We start from the raw sequence: 22,890 nt of genomic DNA on the forward strand, positions 1-22,890 counted from the left end.
TATTGACCGATATTTGGAACTGTTCCCAATTCCCTTAACCTTGATTAAGGCCTCGGTTCCAGCTGAAGAAAAACAGCCCCAAAGCATGATGCTGCCACCACCATGCTTCACTGTGAGTATGGTGTTCTTTGGGTGATGTGCAGTGTTGTTTTTGTGCCAAACATACCTTTTGGAACTATGGCCAAAAAGTTCAACCGTGGTTTCATCAGACCATAACACATTTTCCCACATGCTTTTGGGAGACTTGTATGTAGACTTTAATGTATTTTTTTGCTAAATTTAGCCGGGCTTGGATGTTTTTCTTTAAAAGAAAAGGCTTCTGTCTCGCCACCCTACCCCATAGCCCAAACATATGAAGAATACGGGAGATTGTTGTCACATGTAGTACACAGCCAGTACTTGCTAGACATTTCTGCAGCTCCTTTAATGTTGCTGTAGGCCTCTTGGAAGCCTCCCTGACCAGTTTTCTTCTCGTCTTTTCATCAATTTAGGAGGGACATCCAGTTCTCGGTAATGTCACTGTTGTGCCATATTTTCTCATCTTGATGATGACCGTCTTCCCTGATCTCTCTGATGCTTTGGAAGCTGCAGACAATGGCTTTTGCTCTAAGATGCAACTAAGAAAATGTCAGGAAAGAACAGCTGAACTTTATTTGGGATTAATCTGTCACTTTAAATGTGCAGGTGTGTACTGACTACTATTTAACATGAGTTTGAATGTGATTGGTTAATTCTGAACACAGCCACATCCCCAGTTATAAGAGGGTGTGCACACTTATGCAACCAGGTTATTGTAAGTTTTTTATTTTTTATTTTCCCCCCTAAAAGATTTTTTTTCAATTGAATTGTTCACGTTATAGGTCACATTAAAAAAGGTGGAAAAACTTCTGACATGATATATATTTGTCTCATTGTTTTACATCACAAAAACCTGGCATTTTAACATGGGTGTGTAGACTTTTTATATCCACTGTACAAACACAAATGCAGCTAACCGAAAGCCTGGCAGACACTGGACTTCTGATGTATAAAATCTATCCTTCTAAAAGAAACTTTTACTAGACTGAGATCTAATACTACCCTTAAGTTGGGTACGAAGATGCCATCTGTGAGACTGTGACATTTCAGTTGTCCTCCAAATGATGCATCAAAACTCACAAGTGATATTTAACACTGTGGTAGGCCAACAACTATTAGAGAATGTCAGAAATCACTGAATTAGACAGACAATAGTTAGGCAGCTCAATAATGACGTTATTTACTATGCTGATGAACACAGCCGCATTGTTACCGGCATCACCATCCCAGGCTTGTTAGTCTGATATTCAATCAGCATTGCTTGACACTAAAGTACAAAGACACAGCAGATGCTATATTAATACAATGAACATTTTATTTTTTATTTTTATCCTTTTCTGCAATAGACTACTTTTACAGTGCTTTATATGTAAAAGAGGATATAGAGTTTTTTTTTAAAGGTTTTCCAGTCATGTTCTACTTGATCTGCCTTTGAAAGAAGGTTGTAACAGCAGTAAGTTCAAATATAGCATTTAGATCAATTTTTATTATTATCATAATTATTTCCTTGTGTGAATGAGTCACTTCATTTTGAGACAGACAGTGCTCCTCACACTGACCAATGTCAATCTAAGGAGCAGGTCATCTCTAATCTGTTTCATTATTGTAACCCTGTGTTTCCTGCACCTTTTTTAAAACAATAATGACCTCTCTTGAAAGCAGCATCACTTTGGATGGCTTCTTTACAATCCAGTTTGTTTGTCCCACAAGAGGTTAATTTGCAGCAAGGCAGAAAACAAACAAACACACAAATTTACTGAATTCTTTGAAAAGAGGCACACAATTAATACAAGCATAAACTGGTATACCTGTTCTATACATCTGTTTAGACTGGTTATCGAATTAAATATTGTAAATGCAGATGGCAAAAGTTTTCCAAATGTACATTTTTCCTTCTGTTTTGAGTGAACTTATCAATTACCTTATTATTAATAGATATGGATTAGCAGAGAATAAAACGGTTTGTGTAAATTGGAAGCTAAGAAGAGCACATGATATTACATTGGTTGAGCTTTAAAGCCCACTGATCACTTTTCTTTTTTTTTTATTTTATGCTCATGTTTGACCTTGCCCCTAGCAATTGCCTGGTAAAATAAAATAAACTGGTATCAGGGTCATCCTCCCTGAAAATTCCCTCCAAACTTAAATGAATAGACTCTAAATACAGCATGTGTGCACACATCTGAGCACAAACAACACACTGTCTTTGTCTGCCAAGGCCAACAGTAAATGATGTTTAGGAGTTATGCTGCAGCTATGTCTCTGATCGTATTCAGCCACATGAACTGTGGATAACCACAGTTGTAGTATCTCACAAAGCCCTTCAGATTAAAAAAACATATCAGATAGACTGAGCTATAGATTGAGCTAGAGATTATTCCTACTTGCTACTCACTTTAGTTCAGTGTTTCCTCTATGTTGATTTTGGAGGGGTGGTTCGGACAGGCCTACCCCCACTGCTAAAAAAATCCTAGAGGAAACCCTGTAGTTTACTTAATTAGCATTGTAATACAAAAAGTAAATATAATATTTAAAGCAGTGACGTAAGTACAAAGGTTTATCTAAGAAATATAACATAACCTTCAACTGACTGAATTGACTGTGGTGAAACTTGCTTAATCTTCTAAAGTCCCAAAAATCCAAGTAACACAAATATTCACTGCTAAAAACTATATAAACACTTCTGGCCACTCCAGCTGCACTACTGTACAGATAGCAACGCAAAATCTTTGCCACAGGTTCAATGCACAAACACATGAACACTGATTTAACATGCATACAATTACAAATATTACCCATTACTAGTACCACCGATATAAAAATCAATTCAGCTCATTCAAGCTAGTCAGTTTCACTGAGACTAAAAACTATAATTCATCATCCAATATATCCTGACAGAACCAGATTCATTTCAAGGAGCCACTCCTCCACAGAGCATTATGTTTATCAGAACCGTCTTTACCTTGCATCACAGTATCAATGGACACAAAAGGTGACAGCACACATGTGGTTTTGGTTTCTCAAGTGTTGCTGAACATAATAGGGATAACAGGGATTATGGCCTTTGAGCTGCTGGAAGGCTTTTGAATGTGAAAAATCAGTGCATAAAGTAAGTTTGATTAAGATCATCTTAACAATGGAATTGGCACTACAATGTCCTGATGGAAATAATGGAATTGAAATGGAAATGTACAGTATGCTGAAAAATACGCTGAACAGAAAATTAAAACAGGAGCTGGTCAAACAGAAGGCACAGTTCTACAAAAATAAAATAATATAAACAATAGAAATTAGCAATAAAGGCATCTCTAATACAAGCCTTTCTTCAGTTAAGTGAAGCCCCTACTGAGAGATGTTTTACGTGGAAACAAGTCTGATAAGCATATAGACACTCACAACTGCTTGCCAGGGTTTAGAGAGCCTGCGTCTATTTCCCGGTCAAAGTCAGTGCGGAGGTCCTCCAGCACTCCATCGTCTCCAAAAGCACCCCACTCTGTATTGACACACATCCGTCCCTCGTCACCATCCAGCACCTCAAGGTTCCTCATCTGCTCCATGTAGCAGGCATTGGTCCCCGTTCCTTGAGGGAAGAGATGTTAGCATAACATAACTGCATTAGCATTTGTCATCAAAAAAAAAAAAAAAACCCAGAATGAAAAGAAATTACTGCAGTGTCTATCACCCATGTTTAAATCAAATTAATCAAGCACGCTCTCCCATAAAGGATATTAAAACTAACAATCACTCTTCATCCAGTAACCAGAATATCCCCCAGTGTCTACTCTTTTGTTTAAATGTTAACCGTTCTGGTTTGTTTCATTATCAAAAAATGTGTGTTCTAGGGATTTTGTTCTGTAGTATGGACTTTAATTTTGTCTAGGCTGCACACTACACTGTGTTCCAAATTATTATGCAGATACAGTTTTTGTTCTTTTTCTTACTAAATAGTCGATATAATTGGCAGTCAATAGGATTTTTAATTCCTCAACAATTATATCGTAATCTGGATTTTATTAAACACAATTACCAATGATAACAATGGCATTTGTTGTAAAATAACTAATAAATGCAGTGTTCCAAATTATTATGCAAAACACAATTTCAAAACACTTATTATGGTATTTTTTGCATTAGAGGGGATCATTTTTCTCAAATCAAAGCTATTTAAAATCGGGACTTCCGGTGGCCCGCTACACGGCATGGCAGCATAGTCACTGAGCTCCGGGTATCAGCCTTAAATTCAACTGTCTTTACTCATTATTACTATACGAAAACAAACAAATACACTTCAGATGAATGGGGATAAAGGCAAGAAAGGAGGATATGGACTACATAATAACTCTGAAAGAGAACCCTGGGGGGAAACTGAAGCTAGCGAAACCTCAAGACAAGATGGAGGCCGCAGAGAGATCGAAACTTTGGATTCAATCCGCACGGTGGCGAGAGAAGTTATGACTACGGGGATGGCAGCGCTCCAGGCTGAATTAAAAAAAGATCTCTCAGACTTTCGCACGTGCTTCAGGGAAGACATTAAAAAACAAATGGACGAATTTGCAACAGAAGTAAACCGGAAAATACAAGATGTAACAGGCCAAATTGAAGGGGCAGTGAAACGTGCGGGACAGATGGAGGAAGATATGATCAACATGGAAAGATGGGACGTCGGAGTCAAAGATACCCTCACCCACGTGCTCAGTAAACAGCGGGCGCAACAGAAAAAAGCGACCAATCTGGAGGGGTGCTCTAGGCGTTATAATATCAGGATTTATGGCATCCCCGAGGATGCAGAGGGTACGTCTGTAATGACTTTTATTGAAAACTTCATCAAGATGGAGATGGGGAACGACCTCGGCCGTGACCTGGGGATAGAGTAAGCAAACCGCACCATGGTGCCAAAACCACTGCCGAGTGCCCCACTGCGATCTATGGTGGTCCGTTTCCTCCAGTTCTCCGTGAAAGAAAAGATCCGCCGCTTGGAAAAAGGAGCTCCGTGTCCAAAACCAACAGGTGTATTTTGATCATGATTATGCAACGGAGGTGCAGAACAAAAGGAAGGAATATATACCCATTAAGAAAACACTATGGGATAATGGCGTACGTTTCCAGACCCCACTGACCAGATTGTTTAAACAGGCCCTGTAATGTATAACAGCGCTGCACAAGCAGCAGAAGAGCTGCGGAGGAGAGGATACGCGGCAGGACCAAGAGCAAAGACATCTCGGAGGAGACGCTGGCTCGGCTTCTACCCCGGGAAACAACTGCGGCCCGACTCGGTGGGGAAAAGCACCGGTTCCAGGAGCAGATTCGGGAGAAGCTGAGGGAGTACCGCAGGCCAGAACCGGGAGCTACAGTAAGGGTTGAGTGAGACATTTAATCATAATTTCCCCATTATCTTATTATAATGATGTTTAGTTAAAATATAGGCTGATGCCCACAGGCAAAACACAGAGCCACCAGACTTTCTTTTCCACTTCTGAGGGCCCCACCTTGTGGCCAGGCCCCTCACTGTCAAAAGCGACATGACAGCTTTTCCGGTCAAAGTTCAGTTCACTGTTCTATAGTACAGTTCCTTATGTTCTTTTGTTCTACACTGTTTTGTTTATTACCATTGGTCCAGGGTGATACAAGAGGAATGTTTCAAATATAAGACTGATGCATTACCAACTCTTTAACATACTGTCTATGAATGTCAATGGGCTGAATAACACGGTTAAAAGAAGCAAAATGATAGCTAAAATAAAAAGGGAGAAGGTAAATGTGGCATTTTGGCAGGAGACACACCTTTCAGATCTCGAACATGAAAAACTCAGAAAAATGGGTTTTAGGAATACTTCTTTTTCATCATACAGGAAAGGAAAAAGGAGGGGAGTAGCAATATTGATTTCAAATGCTGTTAAATTCGAATTAATTTCTCAAATTAATGATAAAGAGGGTAGATTTGTTTTGGTAAAAGGAAAAATTGACCCAAAAGAGGTAACATTATTTAATGTCTATGCTCCCCCAGGGAGCAGTATAACTTTTTTCAGAAGGGTGTTTGAACTGATTACATCAGAAACATATGGGACTCTTATTTGAGCAGGAGATTTTGATATACTTCTGAACCCTTCCTTAAATATAACCAATATAAAAAGAAGGAATTTGGTGGAAAAGTGCATAAACAAGGTACTTAGAGACTTGGGACTTATTGATGTATGGCGGGCCCTGAATGGATCAACTCCAGGATACACCTTTTATTCTGCAAGACACACAGCCTACTCAAGGATTGACTATTTTCTAATGCATAATAAAGACCTACATAGGCTGAAATGCTGCAGAATAGGTCAGAGGGATCTTTCAGACCACTCAGGGATTTATCTAACTTTACATTTAGATGGTAGACAACGAAAAACTTTGTGGCGACTTAATACTGGTATGCTGAATGATCCTACATTTAGAAGTTCAATGGAGAAGGACTTGGCATTGTACATACAGGACAATGATAATGAAGAAGTCAACCCTAGTATATTATGGGATGCAGCTAAAGCCGTTCTCAGGGGGAAGATTATAGCCAGGACAGTTGTACTCAAAAAGATGAAAAATCAAAAATTAACCAGTTTACAGGGAAAACAAACGCATATAATAAACAAAGAGCCCTCTATTATACAACAAATCAGACATACTAAACAGGAAATAGATAAAATATTGGGTGAGGAGGTGGAGAAAAATATAAGGTTCATGAAACAAAGATTATGAGGCTGGCCCCAGAGCGGCAAAATTGTTGGCTTGGAGGCTCAGAAAACAACAGGCAGAAAATACTATCCACAAGATCAGAGACCCAACTACAAATAAAGTTACTAACAATTTGGACGGTATACAAAAAGTATTTGAAAGATATTACAAATCTTTATACTCTCAATCAGAACAGGTTGATAATCACTCAATTGCTGAATTTTTGAGCTCCTTAGACCTTCCCACGTTCGGTAAAGAAGCTAATGATAAACTCATCTCACCGATAACAAGGGAGGAAATAAGTAAAGCCATCTCAAGTTTGAATACTAACAAATCACCTGGCACAGATGGTCTCCCTCCAGAATGGTATAAGTCAATGAGAGATCATCTGCTCCCCTTGTTGGAGTCTAGTTTCAATTATATCTTGAAAGGAGGCTCTCTCCCTCCCTCTTGGAGAGAGGCCTTCATATCATTGATTCCCAAAGAAGGTAAGGACAGGATGGACTGTAAAGGGTACAGACCTATTAGTGTGTTAAATACAGACTATAAATTGTATGCCACCATTCTAGCAAAAAGAATGGAATCTGTAATGCCTTTGTTAATAGATGAGGACCAAACAGGATTCATAAAGAACAGACAAACACAAGACAATATAAGAAGAGCTCTACATACCATCGATCGGATTAATGAGGACCAAATTAGTGCCATTATCCTCAGTTTAGATGCTGAAAAAGCTTTTGATTCAGTCAGGTGGGAATTTCTCTATCTAGTAATGGAGAGATTTGGCTTCAGTAAGGATCTTATACGCTGTATTCAGGCACTTTACTCCTCCCCCCCCCATGCCCCAACCTTTTTAATTTATTCATCAAACCTTTAGCTCAAGCAATACGTCAGGAGTCAGGATTAAACGGTATTTACATGGGCGGAGTGGAGTATAAAATAAGTCCATATGTGGATGATGTATTGATCACAATAAAGGATCCTAGTTCAGGCCTGCCTTTATTAATGAAAATGCTGGAAACATATGGGGAGTACTCAGGATATTTCCTAAACATACACAAAACACAGGTTATGACATTTAATTACACACCTACAGAAGAATTCAACACAATGTATAGTTTTAATTGGAACTCTTCTTATATTAAATACCTGGGAGTAAGTTTACCTAAAGACATGTCACAGTTCAATATTAATTATAACTGTATTAGCAAAAAAATATATGATGGGTGGAGCCTGCGGCCCCTTGACTTTGGTGGCAGAATTAGATCAATAAAAATTAATATCCTCCCTAGGTTATTGTATCTCTTTTTATCATTACCAGTAGAAATCCCTCTGAAACAATTGGAATAAATGGAATAAACATATCTCCCGATTTATTTGGAATAAACAGAGACCAAGGGTTAAATTTTCTACCGTTCAGCTTCCGGAGGAGAGGGGCGGCAGGGCTCTCCCATCTTTAAAGGACTATTATTTGGCAGCCCAATTGAGACCTCTAGTATATTGGTGTAATTCTTCTTATGTGGCTAAGTGGAAAACTGTGGAGTTATCTTTAACAGATGTACCGATACAATCGCTGCTTGGCTGTGTGGGAGTGCAGAAAAAAACATTACAGACAGAGAACCAATGGGTGAACTGTTCACTGAAGGTATGGGGAGATGTGGTTAAAAAATGTCATCTCCAAAAAACAGATAAAACTGCTTAGATGGCCAGCATACGACCCTGAATTCATACCTGCATTACAGTATAATAGATATAAACAATGGACCTATTATGGTATTACTGCTGTATGTAAAATGGTTAAAAAATGGGATCTTGACAACTTTAACAACTTAGGTCAAAGGTATGGGTTGGGCGGACAAGACTTTTACAGGTACCTACAGTTTCAGGATTATTTTAGTAAAAAGCTGAAAGGTTGTAACCCAGCAGAGCCACCAGCGGTTATTCGTATATTTATGGATGCATACAACTCAGGGAGCATCAAAAGGACTCATAAGCAAGTTATACCATGGCATCACTTCATTGAATAAGGACACTACAGACTATGTGAAACATCGATGGGAAAAAGAGTTGGACATTGTGATAACAGAGGACATGTGGCTGAGCGCCTGGGAAACACAGTCATCCTCCACCAACTCCTGGATTTGGAGAGACTTTTGTTGGAAAAACCTCATTTGTTTTTTTTATAACTCCCAAGCAGAGGTCCAAACAGACTGGTACACAACTGGCCTGCTGGAGAGAATGTGGAGAGGTCCTTGCTGATCAGGCTCATGTTTTATGGTCTTGCCCCTCCATCCAGATTTTTTGGAGGGAAGTGGCAAAAATTATTTCAAAGGTTCTGTGTTTCAATATCAATGTATCATTCACAGCTCTCTATCTTGGAAACATGCCAGATGGACTGAGTAAAACTGATACTTATCTTCTTAGGGTCTTGCTGGCTGCAAGTAAAAAGGCCATCACAAAATAAAATGCGAAAAATGCCCCCACTTTAGATACTTTTGTTAATATTGTAAAACAATTACATGTCCTAGAGCAAATGACTCACTTAATCCGAGTCCAAAAAGATCTGGGTAAAAAAAACGATGGAAGAAATGGCATGCCTATTTGGCCAATATGTGAGACTGCTTATGATGTGTTGTGTATGGTATTTTGTCTTTTGGATATAAATAGATCACCCCTGGACCTCAAATTTGTGTAATTGTTCAGTGTCCTGTATTTGTTTTCTTTTTGTTTCACTTTTCACTTTTGTACTAAAATTTGGAAATTATCTATAAATAAAGAGTTAAAAAAAAAAAAAAAAAACATCTTTAAAGATCGACTTACATATTAACATAGGAGTCCTTCTTTGATATCACATTAACAACTCTCTCATCCATTGAACTTGTAAGTCCATGTACAGTTTCTGCCTGTGTTTCCTTTGAGGGTGCCAGAGTTGCCTCCCAGAGCTGCTGTTACCCTCATAGAGCTTCCTTTTAAGGATGCTCCACAGGTTCTCAATAGGGTTGAGGTCAGGAGATGATGGTGGCCACACCGTGATTCTATCTCCCTTAATGCCCATAGCAGCCTAGGCCTCAATGGTATTTGTTGCAGCATGGGATGATGCGTTGTCTTACACAAAAATGATTTTACTCCCGAAGGCATAGTTGTTCTTAGGAACTCCACATATTTTGCAGAGGTCATTTTGACACCTTCAGGCACTTTAAAAGGGGCCTACCAACTCACTTCCCATGATTCCAAAACATCCCTCCACCACCTCCTTTGTTGACGTTGCAGCCTTGTTGGGACATGGTGGCCATCCAGAACTCCATCCATCTGGACCATCCAGTGTAGCACAGCATACATCAGTGAATAAAACTGTTACTACTCATCAGTGGGTTCTTTTCACGAGCTGCTCACTTAATACGATGAATTAGTCTTACAGAAACCTTCCTCAACAAGCCTCTATCTGAACGAACCTGTCTGCTTATTTGCATAATAATTTGGAACACATATATTGATGTCAAACAGTAAAAAGAAAAGATGTGATATATTTTATGAAGTATTATTCACTCCACCAATTTAAATGATAGAAAAGTATACCCTATAATGTGTACAACCCATAAATTGCCATGATAAGGTGCTGATTCCCCCTCCTCATCAGTCTGCGCATCACTGTCCCCTTGGAAACTGTGCTGTCAGGGGCAAAAGCTCCTGGTAGCGTGCCCCACGGCAAATTGGTCCCAGGGGAGGAGCCAGAACAGTGATTCACAAGATTCGACATCAACTGGACAAAAAAGGAGCTGCAGCACCTCCAGGGATCTAGAGGGGTGGCAGCTACCACCCCTAAATAATGCCTCCTCCCCAGTTTGGTGTTAAAAGCTGTCAAATTTAACAAATTAATTTAGATATTTATATTCAATTGTTTACTAATGTGTCTTCATTTCAGGGCTTTTCCAAGCAAATTTTAACATTAAATCAGCAAGTCTCCATGCCACCCTCTAGATTCACCGCTTAGCACCTCGTCTGGAACAGGGAGACTGTGGCCTGCTCTTGGAGCCAGACCTGGGAGGAGAGCTTGCCAGCGAGTGTCTGGTGGCCTGGCTCTGACCCAAGGAGCCCAGTCAGGCACAGCCGGAAAGAAACTACATGGTGCCCCCATTATGCAGGCCCATCTCATCTGGCTTGGGACCACTTGGGATCCCCCACAGGAGGAGATGTAAAACGTTGCTGGACCTCCCTTTCCTCAATCATCATCATCATCATCCTACTGGACCTTTCAGCAGTGTTTGACACAGTAAACCCCCAGATCCTTCTCTCAACCATGCAAGAACTGGAAGTCTCAGGCCCTGCACTCTCCCTATTCACATCCTGCCTCAAGGACCACACTTACAGGGTGACAGCACAGATCTCTGCATATCTGACATCTCTGCCTGGTTGAGGCACTGGAAGACCAGCTGTCCTTCATTGCCAACATTGCTGGAACAATCTGCTCCTGCACCTGGTCCAGGGTCTCATCATCTTGCACCTAGACTACTGCAACTCCTTCCTCGCTGGTGTGCCTGCATGTGCCATCCAACCCACCCCCCTGGCTCAGGCTCCTCCTACATCCTGGACATCGTCAAAGCCCTCCAGTCTGGCTTGCTGCTCTCTCACTAAAAGGCAGGCCCAGCTACCGCTCAACAAAATAGCAACTGTTTGCTGTCCTGGCTCCACAATTGTGGAACAAGCTCCCCATCCACATCAGGACAGCAGAAACCCTACACATCTTCTGTTGCATTCTATACCTTGGCCCATAAAAAGAACTCTATCTCTAATAGTTTTTATATGTAGCACATAAAAGTATGTAATGATAGACTTAACAATTTCAAGCATTTGAAAATGGATCAAGAGGAATGTCTGACACCTAGGGCACTCAATAGAGCTTTTTTGGCACTATGACACAATGCCCATTCTCTTCTACAGATTCAAGCATTAATTTTCAGTTCTTCAGCTGCCTTCAGCCAGGCCACATTCTCATCATCTTTAATTCCTTTGACGCAGGCAAGTTCAGGTGCAGAATTACACCATGTGAGACACAATGTTAACCTTTCAAAACCATTTAATGATATGTAATGACAATTTTTTTAATTCTTTTTAATTTTTTTTAATTTGACCCTTTGACCTGGTCATTGTAAAACCATGTACAACCTGTTATCTACCCTTTAACCCTGTTTCTAACTACACTCTGTGTCCAAGAAAACAGCAGGATGTTGAGACTTCAACTGAGCAGCCAAGGACATGATAAGACCGATCGTTGCACCACACTATCTTTGTTTCCCCAGAATTTAGGAATAAGTTACTGTGTTAGAGTGATGCTCCAACAGGGATAAAATGATACTGCTTCTTTCAATCTTCACTCTTTCGAGCCTTCACATACGAGTGTGTGATAGTGGCATGGAGTCCATTCATGGATGATTTGAATAAAACTTTACAGTAGGACAAGATCATACTTTGTATGCATTATTTAACAAATGGCCACCACAGATAAGAATCAAATAATGGTGCATACCTTAACTAAAGCATCTCTAAATGCCTTTAATAAGATCTGGAAGGTTTATTCTTAATTCTATATTTTTTTTTTGTTGGAACCAAAGCACCTACTCCCAAGAGAGAATTCAGGCATGTTTGTGAGCCTTAGCTGGCAATGATGAACCCATTAACCATAACCATATTATTCTATGATAATATGATTCCAAATGTTGGAAAAGGTATTTCTCAAGTTTCCCTCAAGCATTGCTGAAGCACAAGAAAGTAACAAATGTCACAACTACCGGTATGCAACACATTTGAGTGTGGGGATGTAACACTCAATTTATAAACAGATTTTCAACTGCTTCCCCAACAAAATGAAGTAATTAATTTTGGGTGGTGCACCATCAAACATTGGCATCGTCAACCAGTGGGATCCCGGTGTGGGATCAGGTTCCTGTTACTACACCAGTCTTTAGGTGGTCAGACACCTGTGCAGCGGGGGATGGGATCTAATTGACAGATTAAAAAGGAGCAGTTGGTAACTCCATGCGAATCCGAGAAGTCTGTCGAGACTTTCCACAGACCAAGAGTGGGAGTTAGCAGTGACAAGGCCTGCAGTGCTGGCATAATTGGCTGATCCAAAATAGCAAAAAAATATTACATGCATAGTACTGTTAAAATACATACATTCCGATTTGATGCACTGACATATACAATTAAATAACTCTAAGATACAACACAGAAAACAACAGCAAAGAGGAAAATCTATCAGTAACATGTTACCACATTGTCATGTTGGAATGGGAGCTTCTCAAATGTCAGGAGACAGACTGAGCATACCCATTCCCACCCTCCTTCTGTTCTTTTTTAAGATTTCAATCTGCATATTATACATCCTTTTATGGTTACATAGACAATGAGTTGTAGTTTGCAAAAGTAACCAAGTGAGTGAAGAAACACCAAAAAAAACTTTACCTATTCCCAAGGCCAATGCATTTATTTTCTTCCTGAAATACTGCTCATTGGGTATTGTTATGCTTGATTCAAGCATCAGTATCCAAATGCTCTGCTAACTTAGCATGTGAGCAAACACTTGCTGACCTTCACCGATCAATAAACAGGACTCACCCACAATGAGGCCAATTTCACAGTGGTGATCATCATAGCCACAGGTCATCATGGTCCCCACCGTGTCATTGATCACAGCCAAAATGTCAATGTCAAAATCCTGCAATGAGATTTCATTAAATGATATACATCATGCCTATTACTACACTTCTAAAGCTTTAAAGACTGTGAGAAATGTACATATTTTTCCAATATTTCCAAGTCACTACCTTGAACTGCACAACATAATGAAAAGTCTGTTTTGAATCAAAAATTCATTTTGTGTTTTTTTTGTGTTTCCTTTGAAAAACAATGATTCTGCATCTTACCATTAAATTGCTCTGAACACAAGTGAAAATTCCTTAAGTGGGTGGGGGAGGGGGAGATACATTTTGTTTTTAACAGACTTAAAAACATAAAGGTGCATGCAGAGGTGGCCTGCTCTTCTAGGCTTGGACATGAAACATTATTTCAAGACACTGCAGCCTACCCCATTACCACAGTGGCTTTGATTATCAGAATGGATAACTGAAGGAACATGAATGTTCTCATGCAGGAATACTGATGGGGAAGCCTCCTGCATTGCTGCGTTTGCACATTTCTAAAGATGCTGCCTGCAGGCAAAAGGTGCAATGGCCACCTATCACCATGAACAATCATTGTTCTCTCAGGATCTCCACATCTCAGGCATTGAAATCAAAGGCAACAATATGTCAAAGTCAAGTCAAGATGATGTCAAGTGTCTGACTACCACTGCATCCATTTCTGCCATGTGATGGATGTGTCTGTGCCACCAGCTGTGTCTGTGAGAGTATGCGTTTGTTTTGTACTTAGTTTGTCTGTTGTTGTGATGTGTTTCTACTTCTAAACATTCGATTATGCATTCATCTCAAACAGAAGCAGTATGTCATTTAGTGAAGTGCCTTGAAATGAGGCTACACAGTCAAACCCACACAACTGCTTTTTCTGAGGATGGTACATCACTTAAAATAAACCCTTATTTTTGCAGTGACATTTGCTATGGCAGTTTCAACATCTAATTGTTCCTTCTTAGCCTTCAGATGTGCTTATTGTAGCTCTATCACTTGTCTTTTCTTAATTAGGGCCCAAGCAGCAACTGCTGCCCCAAACTTCACATCACTCCAAACAGAGTCAGAGCAGTCATCTGACTTTTTATTTTAATTTCCAAGCAGACATGATAAAGAAAGTACACAAAAAAGATTTCTAGGTCTTTGTAAGTTTGCTGAATGAAAATAGCACATACTATACAATGAAATCAGAATTTGCACACTTACCCCTCGTTTTTTAATTGATTTCTTCAGAAGGCTGACCACATCTTTTCCCTCTACTCCACTTGCCTTGAAGCCTTTGGTCCAAGACACCAAAACACTCTGGAAATAGGAAAAGAAAGAACAGAATCATTATCTGTTTCATTTCAGCCATGTCATTGGCGTAATCAATCAACAACACACTTATGTAAGTTAGTTAGTTATGCAGACCCCACCAATTAACAATCTGACGTGAGTCAACAAATCTAAAAAAAACAAAAAACAAATCAGTGGATAGAACAATCCCTGAGTGAAATACAGACTCAAGTGAAAACGCACAGAAACTGGCAAAAAGTTGCTGCTGATGTCTATCAAAAGATAAAGTTCAAACAAAATTCAATTCAAAATTTAAATTTTACTATGTAAACCCCCAAACCATGTATTTAATAAAAAAAAACAAAAAAAAAACTTTTTTTTATTTTAGAACAAAACAATACTTAATACAAAATAAGTCTCTTTCTCTGGCCATTGACAATCTCACTTCAAGAGGCTGCAGCCAGCCAACAAATAAATCTAAATTATGCTCTTTAAGCAATGTACCAAAAATTTATTCAAAAAATATATACACTCTTTTTAGTGCAAATGTCATAAGATGCAACACAACTCGCCATACCTGTCTCTCGTTGACTGACTCGCTTGTGTTGTTCGTTGTGTGTCGGACTATGCATGCTTTCGAACACCCGCCCAACTCTACCTCTGATTGGCTTACCATGATATTTTACTCAACCTCAGGCAATCGTCAGCATTTATGCGCTTGCCTCATGCACTGCCCACTAACCAAGGAAGAACAGTAAAAAAAAGTCTTTGCCTCTCGGCTCAGAGATCTAGTTGGTCTGATGAAAAAAAAAACAGCTTCAATTATAGTAACGCGCCAAATTTTTTGGCAGTAATGGTATCGGCGTTATTAAGATGGGAAGAGTAATCAATTAGATAACTCGTTACTGAAAAAAGTAACGCCGTTATTCCCATCACTGATCATCAATGAGTCTTGGCCACCCATGACCCTGTCTCCAGTTCACCACTTTTCTAGGTACTGACCACTGCAGACCGGGAACACCCCACAAGAGATGCAGTTTTGGAAATGCTCTGATCCCCACACCCACACCCACACACACACACCCACACCCACACGAGAAAAATGGGTTGTTCCAGACATTGTTCAGAAGAACTTTGATTAAAACGTTGATTGGAGAGGCGAATGTATAAAGAAGTGCAAAAAATGATAGGCTTAAATGATTTCCAATGCTTTAAAATAGAAAGCAAAACCAGAGAGACGTAAAAGAAAAACGGAAGACTACCATTCGAATGGATCGAAGAATAGCCAGAATGGCAAAGACCAAGCCAATGATCAGCTCCAGGGTGATCAAAGATGGTCTAAAGTTACCTGTGAGTACTGAATTATTCGGCCACCTGACCATAATACCAACAGGGACTGTAATGACATTGTATTCAAATCCATATACTTTAATATGGAGTTGGTCCTGTGGGAATTTGTGTCCATTCATTCTGTAGAACATTTATGAGATGTTGGACGAGAAGGTCAACATCAGTGCCAGTTCGCCAGTTCACCCTAAAGGTGCTCGATGCCCTTCATCCTCAATTTATCCAATCGCAGATATCCCACTTGAGATATGAATTGACAAGTTGACAGGACTTACAGAAGAGCATGTTACACAGTTAACCCATTGGTTTCAGGAAAAATAAAGATTTAAAATATACTTTAGGATAAAATATAAACAGTTTATATCCATAAAGTCAAATAAAATACAGATTGAGCTAAAGAAAAAATATCAATCTTGTTATCAGATCCAATTTAATAAAACACTTTGTCCCAGATGACCCTTAAGTCATAGGGGGCTCAGTCATTGACTACCCTCTCACTTGAGGCCAAAATATTATTTCTAAATCACTCACCTCATCCAACTTGGTCTGTTGACAGGGAAAAGAGAAGGTGAAACCCAGAGGAAGCTTTTTATCTTTTATGCCCAACTTCTCCAGGAAATTAGCCAGACAATCAGCTATGTGGTCAAATAACTACAGGGGGAGAGAAAAGGTCAGTTTTCTTATTAATGAGAAGCTGACGAAATGCAATTTGATTTGTTGTGTGTGTGTGTGTGTGTGTGTGTGTGTGTGTGTGTGTGTGTATATAGATACCAAAAATCATTAATGCTATCATTCCAATTATTAGTAGTGGTAGTAGCTTTGTATTATTAACATTGAGAATAGTGGTAGTAGTAAGTAATTGTTCTGAGAGCTGATACCACAGAACAAAACTCAATATAATTACAAATATATAGATAAGGGATGTCCCTCCCTGTCATTTAATATTGAGTATCTGCCGATAACAAGTTCCAATCTGATACTTGTTTTTTCTATTTTTATAATACAGGTGCACAATGCGCACTTTCAAGTACATTAAAGTTATACAAATCAATTCAGTGTATATGCTGAACAATTTAATAGCTCTGCATTGCATTAAGAAACAAAATTCCTCCCTTGAACCGGTTTTCTTTTTACATAATATAAAATAACAAAGGCTCTGTAACCTTTTTGGTCTTGTCACTGTCTGGAGGAAGTTTCTCTCTCCAGTGTTTGTTTCTTCAGTGCAGCCTTTTATATATATATATATATATATATATATATATATATATATATATATATATATATATATATATATATAAAATCAATGTGATAATACTTGCAGGAGCTCTCTCTAATTAATTATTTTTGTTGATACTTCCCTTTCCATCTCTTTCAAGCACTTGGAACTTTTAACAAGCTCAGCTGTGCTTTTGTACTGAAGCAGATTTGTTTTTCTGAATGTGGTGAGAAACACACTAAGTGTTGTCAGTATGAAGCTACAAGGGTTGGTGTTGTGGATGTAGTCCTTTTTGCATCAGTCACATTTGTCTGTTTCAAGTTTATAGTTTGTTGTTTAAGTGATGAGTAAATGACATTGACACCTTATAAATGCCAGCTAAGCTGGCTAGCACACTGCCACCACATTACAGGCTACAACAATGCTGTGTTATATTTTGTACAGTAAATATTAGCTGTGTGTAATGTTTATCTTACTTCAGACCCGCTGCCTCTCATGAGGTGTTCAGGAATGGCATAAATTTGATTTTCCATCTCCACCTTTTGCTCGCCATCGGCCATTACTTTGACCAAGAGCACTCTGAAGTTGGATCCACCAAGGTCAAGGGCCAGGAATTCACCTTGCTCTTTGAACAAAAACACACACACACACACACACACACACGCACGCACGCACGCACACACGCACACACAAATAATTCAAATGCTAAACAGAATTCCTTCTTCATAAAACATTAGGAAAGTTAGGGGACACATATCACACAGGAGGGAAATTTTAACTTTGACTAGATGCAGGTGGGACCAGGTTGTCAATAAATAAACTGCGGGTCCCGAGATTTATTAAAATTAAATAAAAACAAAAAAAAGAAAGAAAGAAAAAAATAACCAGATTCTAAAATGAAATTTCGGCTTTTCAATTATTTTCTGGTTTTGTAGTGCTCTGTGGCAGTAAACTGAATATATTGTGGAAATAACAGACATTTGAGGACCTCCTCCACCTTTCTGCTTTATTGTCTCTATAAAACTTTCAACCACACTGCACCCCTGACCTCACCTCATTCACTGAAGAAAGGTAAGAAAACTTTCATTATTATCTTGATGTACTTTGTGAGGAGTGAATCATCAGAAATAATAATTATATTGCAGTTCAGAACTGCTGTCGCACTGTTCTGTATGAGGTTCTGACCAAACCCCTTTGACCTTTTTAATGTTAGATATTTTGAAAGGACTCTCTAAGCTAAAAAAGAACACTGGAGAAACGTCAGAAAATGTGTTCACCCATTAACTTAATTTGGCTTAATTTGACATTATATATGATATATGATATGATACATACATACATACATACATACATATTAGTCTATTTCTGTTTTGTTGAACTTGTTGTTCTGTTTATTTATGCTCCAAGTCTGTGTTTGTACATTGAGAGCCAAATTTTCCTTGTATGTGTGCACGTACCAGGCAAATAGTGATTCTGCTATAATATTGTGGTTTTGCAGTGGTGTGTATGGAACTTAGGGGTGTCACGATCCTACAAATCCTCGATTCGATTTAATTTTCAATTTTAAAGTCACGATTCGATTTTCGATCTTTTTTTAATATTACTATTAATGCATTCCTTATGTTATTTACTTTTACTTCTCCGAAGAGACCCAAGGTTAGTGTTCATGGAATATGTACTTATCAATGTGCATTTTAAGCCTTAAAGTAATTTTGGACTGTAACTAGATCATCTTTTCACTTGCTAAGTTGAGTAGGCTAAGTGAGTGTTAATTGACGTGAATGAACGACAAAAAACTTTTTTAAAAATTTCAGAGTAGCAAGGGGGGCTTCGATTTTGGTTGGTTGATGTGTATTTTTTAACTGGCTGCAGCCTAAAATTAGAGGAGTGTTGACGCCGCAGTTCAGCACGTGAGTGTGTTTTGGCGTCTTGGCATACATACTGGACGTGACATTGGGGGTGTGGCTGCATTGTCAATTCTACCTTTGAGTTTGAAGTTCAAGATTGAGATTTAATTTCAGTCGATTTCGATTATGACACCCCTAATGGAACTGCAGTTGCACTCCCGAGTCTCTATGTTATTTTTATTAACGGACTTCTTATATGAAAAGTAGCATTACCTGTTCCATCAGGAGTGGAGCGCACATATGTGGGCAGCATCTTGACAGCAGCTGTAGGGTTGGTGTCTCTGCACAGGCCTTTGTCCATCTCTCGTCGAAATCTTATTGACACATCCATCAACGTCTCATCTGAAAGCTGAAGACGGTGCAGGTATTTGTCCACCTAAATAATTAGGAGTAAAGCAGTGAGTAAATAAATAAAATAGTAAATGTATTGTTATTCAATTTAACAAATTAACCAACAAATTACATTAAAATTGGACAGCTCTGCATTTAGAAAAAATATATAAATTTTTTCTTTTGAGGATATAGTCCTACCAAGTTTTGAATACTGCCTGATAAGAGGGTTGTGTCAGTACCAACAGCAGCATGTTAAGGGACTGAATGGATGCAAAACAAGCTTTTCTGTTTGTTTAAAAGCAGTTCTGCTTGTATTGCTGGCTGCCACGCACAGTCAGTGAGGATAATGTTAATTTAAGCTGCTAGCAGTTGCACTTAGTGTTGCTCTGTAATTGATTCGCTCAAGTGAGTGTAAGGAAATTAGCCTAGAGATTAGAGGGCATCAGGCGAAATGAATTCTTCCACTCTCACATTTCTGTTCTTACTTTCAGAAATCATAGCCACACTGTTTTCTGATTCCCTCTAATTTGTAGTTCTATCGGAGGTGGATTCAACTGGTAATGCAATCCCACTTTCTCTAAATATTTAAGTTTCATTAGCAAACCACTGAAAGGCTTTTATTCTGAATGTAGCTACAAAAGGTGCTAACATAATGGTGTACTGTCCCAAGGCTGAGTCCTAGCTGCAGCAGCCATGGGTTCCACCCCAACTTGTGGCTCTTTGCTGCGTGTCACCCACACTGGAGATAGTGAGGATAATAGAGTTTAGCCAGAAGAAGCTTGACAAAATGTGGTGAAAAGACCTTTTCTGGAGTAGATTTTCCTAATGTCTTTACATTCAAAAGAGGCCTACTACTACTACTGACATGTTTTGTCACATAAGCTAGGGATAAAGAAGAAAAATATATATGGGTCTGGCATTAACTGAAGGAACAGGGGCAATGTTTGGTGACACTTTTTTACTTTTCTGCAAAGGTCAGCATTCTATCTATGACTGTATTACCTGAACTGTTTCCTTGTATGGAATACGCGTCTCCTTTCTTTATCAGACTGTGCTTATTATCATAACTATATAAAAAAAGAAAGAAAAAAGCCCCCAGAACAGAACAAGTGCTCATACACGGCAAGGAGGTTGATGTTGTCAACCATAAATATCTTGGTAACAACGTTGTTAACTTATTTGAAGTTTGAGCAAAACACAGAAACCATAATCTGGAAAGCAACGTCAATACTTCCTCAGGAAACTGAATTCATTCAGTGTCCAAAAACCAGTCTTACAAAGCTTCTGCCGTTCCTTCATCGAGAGTATTGTGTTTCTCCGTCATTTGCTGGTTACCATCCCTCACTGTCAAAAACAGAAACTGTCTCCAAAACATAGTGAACACCTGTTCCAAAATGACTGTAGTGCCCCTCCGAAGCCTAGCCTCTGAGCAGCAGATCAAGACAAAGGCCCATGGCATCATGGAGCTAGGCGCATGAAACAATTAAAGGTTTATCTGCCATGTGAGCCATTTCCTTTTGGCTTTTCTTTTTAATTTTTATAATTATTTAAATGCCATTTCACTATCAGCTCAACATAGCACATAACGCTTGTAATTGTCTGTTTCCTGTCTTTTTTGAGCCATGTACTCATGCAGGAAATCAAATTGCCTTTTCTTCGATTCAAAAAGTTGTACTGAATTGAATTGAACTGAACTGAACTGGATGGACTATTGAATTGAATCCACTGTTTAAAAAAGGAGCAAACAACAGGACAAATGGGTAATGAGTTCCATTCAACCATTAGTGAAAATGAATAAATAGGAGAGGAGTTAAGTATTGTACTACCATGCAGTACAAATGCTATGATGAATCTCTTAGCAAAGGCCTTTAATATTTGAACTTGCCAAAGTAGGAAAAGCACAAGTGTTAACATGGCTTCCTTCCATTCAAGTGTCCCAGTAAGCCTTTTTTGGGCATGGCCTACTATGTTATCTTAACATAGATCAGAACAATCACCAGCCCTGGGCTTGATTTTAATTTTAGTGTTATGTATTTGGGAAATTTGACAGATATTTAGTACAAATACTACTAGCAGGTAGCAAAAAAAACAATAACCAGGAAATGGCTGAGTAAGGAGTGCCCAACAGTCCCTTTTTCACAGCAGCCATTTTGCCATTAAATAGTAGGGTAAACATAGGTTTCATTTATTTAATTATTTTCAATACAATGATCCATTCACTCTCAATCAGAGTCAGGGTGCTGCTACTGTGGCTCACTGGAAAGGCTCTGCTATACTAAATGGAATGGAGCCTTAATTTGTATCACTGGTAACACCTGTGTTTACCTTACTATTTCATGTCAAAATGGCTGCTGTGAAAAAGCAAAAACAGGACCAAGACACCAAAGCAGCTAAATTGAATTCAGCCATCTTACTTTTTACTTCTGTGATTTCATTATTTGCATCCTTGACTTTCCTACAGACATGTCAAATGGTCTTCAGTGAAAAAGGCCTTATTTACGTTTTCATAGATATGTAGCTTTAAAGCTATAGCAGATACACACGGTGTGACTGTACCTACTGTATGAAATGAGCTTCACAGTTTGGGCATTTCACACAGTTGGCGTTAGGGCCTTCAGCACTTTGGTCAACTTTGGTTGTTTTAAAGTGCTTAACAAATAAAGTTGGATTGGATTGGATACACTGCGCCTCGTGCCTGAGCACACAGGTGATGTTAATTAAGGTACAATATTTAGACTGCGCGAGAAGTGACGTGGAGTCGTTGTCACTGCCCTCGTACATGCTAGCAGCCTGTCTGACCCCTGTTCCCACTGCCTCACATTAGGGCAACACACTCAAAGGTCCTGTCACGACAAACCAAACGTCCCCGAAACAAACCCGGTGGAGTGTTTTACTCCAGTACTCACTTTATGCGCTTGGTCATCATGGAGTTCGGTACAGTAATTAGCCAGCAGACTCGAGGCTAACATCTTTGGTTAGTGATGTGTGACGACTTTACGTCCTGTGTCCTTTGTCCTCCTGCTGTAGAGTTGAGCAAACTTTATCAACGAAGGCGGACTATTTGAAGAATAAATACTAATCAATAGTTTCACTCGCCGCTCAGTTTCCTGTCTAAACCCCGTCAATTAAAACAGTGTTTAAAAACGTCGTCCTCAGAAAGAAACTTCCAGCTTCCTGGAGTTGGTAGTTTGGTGACGTCACTCTAAACTGATGACGCTGATTGGCTGCAGAGAAGGCGCGACGTGACGTCCTTTTCTACCAAAGCACTGTCCATGGATGTACAATGGGGTGGACAAAATAACAGGAATACCTTGACAAATATCATTTCTGCTGTGAAGCTTTT

At 39.1% G+C, this 22,890-nt stretch overlaps 1 protein-coding gene across 1 annotated transcript in view; it reads right to left on the reverse strand.

Annotated features, from left to right (window-relative positions):
- hk2 (hexokinase 2) overlaps positions 1–22,751 on the reverse strand; it is a 39,679-nt gene extending 16,928 nt beyond the window's left edge. Inside the window, exons 1-7 of the mRNA XM_051421381.1 lie at positions 22,454–22,751; positions 19,428–19,590; positions 17,784–17,932; positions 16,623–16,742; positions 14,676–14,771; positions 13,402–13,501; positions 3,475–3,658 (exon numbers count right to left, since the gene is read on the reverse strand). Of these exons, the coding sequence (XP_051277341.1) occupies positions 3,475–3,658; positions 13,402–13,501; positions 14,676–14,771; positions 16,623–16,742; positions 17,784–17,932; positions 19,428–19,590; positions 22,454–22,516 (875 nt within the window). The 5' untranslated portion in view covers positions 22,517–22,751. The remainder of the gene's footprint in view (positions 1–3,474; positions 3,659–13,401; positions 13,502–14,675; positions 14,772–16,622; positions 16,743–17,783; positions 17,933–19,427; positions 19,591–22,453) is intronic.
- Between the last annotated feature and the right edge of the window lie 139 nt (positions 22,752–22,890).

The sequence above is a fragment of the Dicentrarchus labrax genome, unplaced genomic scaffold (assembly GCF_905237075.1).
Source record: "Dicentrarchus labrax unplaced genomic scaffold, dlabrax2021, whole genome shotgun sequence".
Lineage (NCBI taxonomy): Eukaryota > Metazoa > Chordata > Actinopteri > Moronidae > Dicentrarchus > Dicentrarchus labrax.